The sequence below is a fragment of the Tenrec ecaudatus genome, chromosome 1, assembly GCF_050624435.1.
Source record: "Tenrec ecaudatus isolate mTenEca1 chromosome 1, mTenEca1.hap1, whole genome shotgun sequence".
Taxonomy (NCBI): domain Eukaryota; kingdom Metazoa; phylum Chordata; class Mammalia; order Afrosoricida; family Tenrecidae; genus Tenrec; species Tenrec ecaudatus.
This window is the reverse complement of record NC_134530.1, coordinates 247,444,973-247,453,301: the sequence shown is the minus strand read 5'-3', so window position 1 is coordinate 247,453,301 and position 8,329 is coordinate 247,444,973. Positions and strand designations below refer to the sequence as shown.

General features: G+C 53.2%; 1 protein-coding gene across 2 annotated transcripts in view; it reads right to left on the bottom strand.

Annotated features, from left to right (window-relative positions):
- CNIH3 (cornichon family AMPA receptor auxiliary protein 3) overlaps positions 1-8,329 on the bottom strand; it is a 179,451-nt gene that overhangs the window by 80,684 nt on the left and 90,438 nt on the right. Inside the window, exon 3 of one of the 2 annotated variants that reach the window (XM_075540586.1) lies at positions 6,248-6,295. The exons of the other annotated variant lie outside the window; for it this stretch is intronic. Coding sequence (XP_075396701.1) covers positions 6,248-6,295 — 48 coding nt within the window. The remainder of the gene's footprint in view (positions 1-6,247; positions 6,296-8,329) is intronic. 2 annotated transcript variants of the gene reach the window in all.

Below are 8,329 nucleotides of genomic sequence, written 5' to 3'. Positions count from 1 at the left end.
GACGTTCCAGTCGATGGTGACTAGAATGACTGCCACTGTTGTCGTGAGCTGCCATCAAGGCAGCCCCAACTGCGGCATGCCCAGCCCCCCTGCACACCAGAGCAAAGCGCAGCCCAGTCCTGGGTCAGAGCACTGTGGCCCATAGCGTTTGCATTGGCTGGTCTTCAGAAGTAGCTCGCCAGGCCTTTCTTCTGAGTCCATCTTGGTCTGGAAGCTTTGATGAAACATTTTCAGCCGTGTCGCTGTTGGATACCACACAGCCCATACTGGCTCTCGGTGCCCCTTTAGGACAGCAGAGAACCGCCCCTGTGGCGCTCTGGCAATGTTTCCTAGGCTGTAATCTTGATGGCAATCGGTCCCCAGGTCTTTTCTTCCAAGGAACCATTGGTGAGTTCCAACTTCTGGCCTCTGGCTCGCAGCCCAAGGCTTACCCGTGGTGCCACAAGGGTTGCTTAGAATGGAGTCAGCCCCTGGTGGGGGCAGGCGGAACAGAGCTTGTCAGACATGGGGCGGTGGGAACAGGTGAACCCATCCAATAGATGGACGCTCGACACAGGGTATCCTATCAACACACAAACCGATACTGACACATACGTAGTCGACATGCCTGGGGTGCATGGGTGGACCTGCGCCTATGTTCCCAGTGAACTCAGCCTCTCCGGCCACATCCCAGTGTGGCTGTACAATGGATAGAGTGGAAGGTCACCCTCTGCCAGTGCTTTCTCCAGTCACCAGAGTCAGGCCAGCTAGAGTGGGGTTGGACACACTGACCCTGTGGAGCAGACAGGGCACTCCCACCCCTCACACCGAGAGCCCCAATCTAACCTGCAACCATCTCAGATATTTGGATCTCTAACTTGATTAGAAAACAAACAGACAAACATGGCGCCCTGGTGGTGTAATGCGTTATGTGCTGATCTACTAAGTGCAAGGTCAGCAGTTCGAAATTACCAGTGGCTCCTCCGGAGCAAGATGAAACTTTCTACTCCCGTACAGAGTTATAGTCTCATGAGCCCACAGGAGCAGTTCTACTCTGTCCTTTCGGACCGCAATGAGTTGAGATCGACCCAAGGACAGTGAGTTTGGTTGGCGTTGTTTTGTAACATGGTTGAATGCATGCATACAAACATCCCACAGCCTGTCCCCTGCCAAGCCCACCCCAATCCCAAGGCTTAACCAGCCACTGATGTAGGAAGCTTCTGTGTGTTCTCATACCTATCTCCTGCATTCCAGTCCAACCACATCTCCTGGAAATGTCCCTGGAAAATGGCGACGCAACAGGAGGCCCCTGGCCAGTCTGCGACGGCCAGTCCCTTCACGCACGTGCAAGCAGGCATCCACCTGCCTCCGCAGGCCACGCTGCTCCCAGCTCCCCGCCCTCGCTCACAGCTGTTCCACGAGCCCACATGCTCCAGTGGAGGAAGGACCATGAGAAGTGGCTCTTGCCATGAAAACTGAATCATAAACACAAGTCAACGCAAGAATCCAGCAGTTCAGACAATTACCCAAAGAGCACATTTTCTGATCATTATAGAGCTAAAACTGGATCCTCTTTGAAAACCCCTTCCTCTGGGAAAACTGAGGAGATGGTTTCACAACAGTCAGCTGCTAAGACACATCACATTCTGGGGTTTTGCCGAGACGGATGCCAAGAAACTTCATGGAATGTACAGTTCCCAGAAAGTGGCGATGCTAACTAGACTGCGTGACCCTCCCCACCAGCCCCAGTGGCCAGCTCTGGGGGCTGAACTCAGAAGCTCAGTCAAAAGGAGAGAGACGCAGAAGGAAGCAGTCCTGGGCCTGCCACACCTTGTGACGGGGATGGCCCTTTCCTAAGAAAATGCAAGAAGGTTTTAAGGAGATGCCTACAGCCAAGCATCGCCTCAGCTTCATCCCGCACCAATTGTGCACTTAGGGATGTTCTAAAGAAGCAGTCCTCAACCTGTGGGTTGTGACCCCTTTGGGGGTTCAGCAATCCTTTCACAGGGATGACCCGGCTCACAACAGTAGCAAAATGACAATGAGGAAATGGCAATGAAAGTCATTTCATGGTTGGGGTCACCACCACCTGAGGAACAGTATGAAAGGAAGGTTGGGAACCGCTGCTCTAAAAGGCTGTAGGCTAGTTGAAGCACCCTGGTGATGTAGTGCTTGTGATTGGGCTGGTGACTACAAGATGAGCTGTCGGAACGCGTCGGCCTCTCTGATGGAGAAAGAGAAGGCAGGTCTACCTTGCCCTCTTGAGCCAGCATTGACTTGAGAGGACGGAGGTTTTGGAGTCTGAGAGACAGAAGTTACTACTCATAAAGAAGGCCCCGTGGCACAATGGCTAAGCACTCAACTACTCTCCAAAAGGTCGGTGGTTCAAATTCACCAGCCCTTCCATGGGGAGAAAAACGTGACCTTCTACATCTGGAGAGACTTGTAGTTGTGTGTCATTGAGTCTCTTCCAACAGAGCAGAACTGCCCGCTAGAGTTGCCACGGCTGTAATCTCTATAGAAGATCCCAGGTGGCAGATTGGGTTATTTGTTGAACTGCAAACCACAAGGTCATAGCCACTATGCCGGAGACACACAGGGTTTTGTGTGCCTGGGAAGACTGACAGCCTCTGAACCCCACATGGACAGGTCTGCTCTGTCCTGTAGGGTGGCTAGGAGTCAGCATCAACTCCAACAGCATTCATAAAAAGGACATCATAATTCTCATTAAAAGGACATCATAATTCATGAGAATAGCAGTGGCTATATGAGGACCTTCAAAATGAGTGGCAAATGGAATGAAAAGATAATGAAATTTCTCTATGAACTGTTTGAAGCCCCCTCTACTATGGGACACTTATAAGCTAGATGCACATGTATCATTTCATTTCCACAACTCGGAGAACTATTATTATTTTCCCCCGCCCCCCCTTTTTTTAACGCTTGATTCTTTTTTTTTTTAAATTCCTCCTATTTTTGAGTCACAGTGAGATACAGGCAGTGGGTTCCACAGCTCATAAAGGCAAAGGAAGACCTGCATCCTCCCCCACCACCCCACACCCTGCCCTGCCCTACCTTCTCCAGCCCAGGAACCAGAACGGCTGAGAGAAGGTATTCTGAGCACAGGCAGAAAGCAAAGAACCAGGGTAAGAGAAGCGATGGGTTAGCGACCTCCCATGTCCGTAACGAATACGATCCGGATGTAATGGAGACTTTAAAAGACGGATCTGATGCAAGTGACGAGGGAGCTTCATTCTGTGCTGTCACAGACACTACTGATTGAATAAATAAACCAAGAGAGTGGGCCACCCCAGTAGTTCTGGGGACAGGAGGATGCAAGCTGATACTACGTCCGAAAGTGGGCACACGTCCATTCTGTCCCCTCACTCAAGCGCCAGACTCACTGCCATTGAGTCGATTCCCACTCTTAGCAATCCTGTAGGGCAGACGAGAGCTGCCCCGGTGGGGTTCTGAGGCTGCCGATCTCTGTGGAAGCAGAAAGCCTTCTCCTTTCCCTTCAGAATAGCTGGTGGTCTTGAAGTGCTGACCTGTGGCTAGCAGGGCTCCCTTCCCTCACAAATCCTTCTTGCACAGCAGCAATGAGCAGCACACCCCCCTGTGCCCTAGGTCACTGGGTGTGGCTGTAAGCAGATCAAAGGCACAGTTTTTCTGGAACTTCCAGTCTCCTGGGAGCAGACAGCCCGACATGCCCAGCACTGACATGGATCTGGGAAAGTACAGAGAATGTCCACACCACCTAAGCTCAGGAACCTGAGCGGTGCAACACGGCCTCAATGGCTGGACGCTCAGAAGAGCCACTCATGTGGAACTACACATGCAAAGAACCAGGCTGCCAGCGACCCAAAGGACCCCAGGCGCCCGAGCGCACGGGGACAGCAGAAAAAGCTCACCAAGCCATATGCTAGCAGAAGAGATGCGCTTGCAGGGAGAGAATTGAACCAAGGGAAGATGCTCGCTTCTGCTTCAAGTTTCCTAAGGGTGCTTGTCACCCAGTGCAGACCGTGGGAGCTAGCAAACCTTTGAGGTGCAGAACTGTGTGCACACGTACAGCTACAGTGCCTCAAAGTCAGGATGCTGCGTTCACTGCCCTTTGATGTCTCTTCAGCTTTCCGCCCAAGACCTCTCCGGGTGGTACATCTAGCCGATTCTGATTAGAACTGCGCCACAGGGGTTGTAAGTCTGTCATCTTTATGAAGGTGGAATGCCACATCTCTCTCCCACCGAGCAGAGAGTAAGTTCAAACCAGGGCTCCTGCTGGTACCAAAAAATAAAGGACGGGACAATTGGGATCTAAAAGGCTAATCGGTGATTGACTCTTGTTCCAGTTCTATTTCCTAATGAGTCTCATAGGACGTACCACGGCCTCTGGGCGGGACGGCAAGGCTGGAGCGGGTGGGTGTCTAAGACATTGTCTGGGGAATCAGTTTAGGAACCCAGAAACGACCCTTAACCAAAGTGGCGGGCGCTTCCTTAGTCATTCTTTGTTCCTTGGGTCGCTAGAGCACTTTCATTTGCAAGTCTCATCCAGGACCGTCCCTGCTGTGAAATCCAAGATGTGGATGTCTGACCTGCTGGGTTTCTTAGAAAACATTAAAGGACAAGTAATTAGCCAGAGGAAAATAATCAGTCCTTGATTAAGCTCCCTCTCCAAATGAAAGATATCATTACTGAAAAAATGAAGAGGGGGAAAAAGGTCAAATTGTGGAGGGATTCCTTTCCATTCTATTGCGGGCGGCATGGCCTGTGGGTCCCTTCCGGCTCCAGGACCCCTGTTGGGCGGGGTTTCTTTCCATCACAGATTGTCATTGCTAGCTTTTGCGACATGAATAAACAACAGGGATGCTTTATACATTTTACAAATAAAGATGTGAACGTTCCAAAAGAAGTCCCCTTTTGTGTGCCTGGGGGCGTTTCTAGGGCTTGTTTTCCATCACACTCTGGGGAGGGACAGAATGTTTTCTGGATGTTACTGATTTTACCTGTCCATTTCCATCCTCTACACTTTGTGCCCCGAACATACACGTCCCTGACTGCAAGGTGACAATGCGGTCTCTCGGCCACAGCGGTCCACCGGCCATGTCACGGCACTGTGACCCATACCAAGCTCCAGCCCCGTATGCGTGTGGCCTTGGGCTTCCCAGAGGAGTTCAAGACAGCTGTCCAGAGCACTCTCCAAATGCCTCTGCTGGGTGCTGATCACCTCCCCTGCCCACTCTCTCCTCCCCCCCACCTCCCCCTGCAGAGTGAGGGGCAAGCAGAAAGTGCCCAGGACACCCGGCATCCAGTTAAAAGTGTCCCCGTGTGAAAAGGGAGGGCTCCTGTGCCCAGTGCTGGAAGGAGCCCGGGGTTGAGGCCATGTGAGCTATAAGGCCATCCTCTAGATCCAGCCGAGGGCCCTTGCACAAGCCCAGGGCAGCCAGACATGTTGATGGATAGCCACCCCTCTCACTAGTGCCTCATTGGACCCCTGGCTCCCACTTCTCTCAGGTCTGCCACTACTTACCTGTCCTGGGAGACAGGGCAAGGACAGGTTCTGGAACTCACTACTGTGACCGCCACCCCCATCATTGAGACCCTCCACCCCCACCATCCTGACCCTCCACCCTCATCACCATGACCCTCTACCCCTATCACCATGACCCTCCACCCCTATCACCATGACCCTCCACCCCCATCATTGAGACCCTCCACTCCCACCATCCTGACCCTCCATCCCTATCACCATGACCCTCCACCCCTATCACCATGACCCTCCACCCAATCATTGAGACCCTCTACCCCCACCATCCTGACCCTCCATCCCTATCACCATGACCCTCCACCCCTATCATTGAGACCCTCCACTCCCACCATCCTGACCCTCCACCCCTATCACCATGACCCTCCACCCCATCATTGAGACCCTCCACCCCCACCATCCTGACCCTCCATCCCTATCACCATGACCCTCCACCCCTATCACCATGACCCTCCACCCCCATCATCATGTGACCCTCCACCCCAAACATCCTGACTCTCCGCCCCATCACCATGTGACCCTCCACCCCCACCATACTGACCCTCCACCCCTATCACCATGACCCTCCACCCCCATCATGTGACCCTCCACCCTACTATTCTGACTCTCCACCCCCATCATCATCATGACTCTCCACTCCCACCAGCCTAACCCTTCCCTCCATCACCATGACTGACCCTCCACCCCATCACATGACCTTCCACCCTCATCAGGAGCATTTGCACTGACCTTTCGAAGAAGGAAACAGATGCGCTCGATGTTCCTCAGCCGCTCCCTCTATCAGGGTAGACAAGAGAGAAAGGGGGAGAGAGGTCAGGGGTTTCGCTGAAAGAGCATGAGGGGCCCCACATTCAGCTCCCGGTGGAAGACACAGACCCCTCAGAGGCCTCTCCTGGCCAGAGGACCACTCAGCCCCACGTAGGGCTTTCCCCTCTCCCTGTCCTTTGGGCATGGTCCTTGGGTCAACACAGAAGTCTCCAGTGAGCAGAGTGGGCTCAGCCTTCCTCTTAGCTTCCTGGGTGTACAGCCCAGAATAAGTTTCTGAACTTCGGCTACAGCCAAAGCTACAGGGACGCATATTGTTGCCTTTACCTACAATTGAGTCTGGCCGAGCGAGACTCCTGGTGACCCCGTGCACAACAGGACATGCTGCCTGTCCCGCCCCTCAATTGGCAGACCCTGGCCGAATTGCAGGAGTAGATTGCCAGGCCTTTCTTCTCAGTCCATGTAATCCTGGAACCCCCCCCACCCCAAACAGCTGTTCAACATTAGAGTAACATAACACCCCACTAGCAGAGGGGCGGTGGCTGCGTAGGAAGTGCATTGCCTGGGAATCAAACCTGGGTCTTCTCCATTGGGAAGCAAGACCTATACCACTGCGCCACCATACGATGGTCAAGCCCCAGAACAGGGCCCCCGGGTTGACTAAACATGCTGAAGCCCACAGTCTGCTCTCCCAGAAAGACTCCCCATCTGGGTCTCAGAGAGAGCTCCGTTTTCTCTCTGGTGGTTTTATTTTTCTAAAATAAGTATGTTTAGAGGAAGTGTTCTCCCCACTAAATTAGACAGCAAGAGTCCCCTCGGGCTGAGACTTTCCAAAAAGTCTTAGCCCGTCCCTGGGGGCTGGCTTACTGCCACTCGAAGCTGCTCTGTGGCGGGCAGGTGATGGAGCTCGCTTCCCTCCCTCCCCTGCAGTGACTCCGCCGGTCCCCACGCCACGCTGAACACAGCTGTGGCGCCTCCCGTGCCTCATTATCCAGGCAGCGTGGTTGCCATCGGTTTGATGGTAATGAGGCTCCTCCTGAAGCTGAAGAGGGCAGGTGACTGGCACACTTCCATTTCCCTAATTGAATCATAAATACAGCGACTGCCGTGCATCTTTGGGACCCAGATAAAACGGCCCACATCAGGACAACCTCATGTCTGCGTGACCAGGGAGACAGACGACATCCTTTTTGACACATGTACCTGTGTGCTCACAGACACTGTGTGTATGCTGCACACATCTGCACATGTGCATGTGTCCATCTGCACACATGCAGACAGACAGCACAGGTGTATATGCACACGCTGCGAGAGAGAAACACACAAGCACACCCAGAGCTGGCCCTGCATGGAGGAGAAGCAAAATGAGTGTGAACCACGGGCCTGCAGGATGGAGGTACAAGCACACACTAGCTCAGGGGTCCTCAAACTTTTTAAACAGGGCGTCATTTCATTGTCCCTCAGACCCGTTAGAGGGCCAGAGTATATTTAAAAAATTTTTTGAGCAAATTCCTATGCACACTGCACATATCTTATTTTGAAATAAAAAACAAAATGGGGCAAAAACACCCGGCTGGCCGGATAAATGTCCTCGGCGGGCCTCAGGTGGCCCGCGGGCCGTAGTTTGAGCTAATGACTAGCTCCTTGTTCGGTGGCCACATCCTCTGAAGAACACAATCCCTTTCTGCTTTAAAGTGAGGCGGGATGCCCAGGTGGTAAAGGGAAGGAAAGGGTCTCGTGGGAGAAGTGAGGGGGAGCACTGCACATCCCTTCTCCTGCTGCAGGGGTCCACCGGCAGGTCCAGCACTCTGGAGCGTTAGGAGCTCTCTGATCACGTCCAGTGAGAAATGCGGCCTAAGGATGGCGATGGTTTGTAGCTCAAGTCCTTCCAGGGCTCCAGTGACCCATCAGGGAAGCCACTTTTTCATGCCACCTGAGCCTGAAATGATGCTTCCAGGCCTCTGCAGAGACCGAAGGAGCGGGAGGATGTATTCGGCGAGGCCTCCACGCCTCTAGCTTCCTTCCGGGAGCAACGTCGTAAGAACT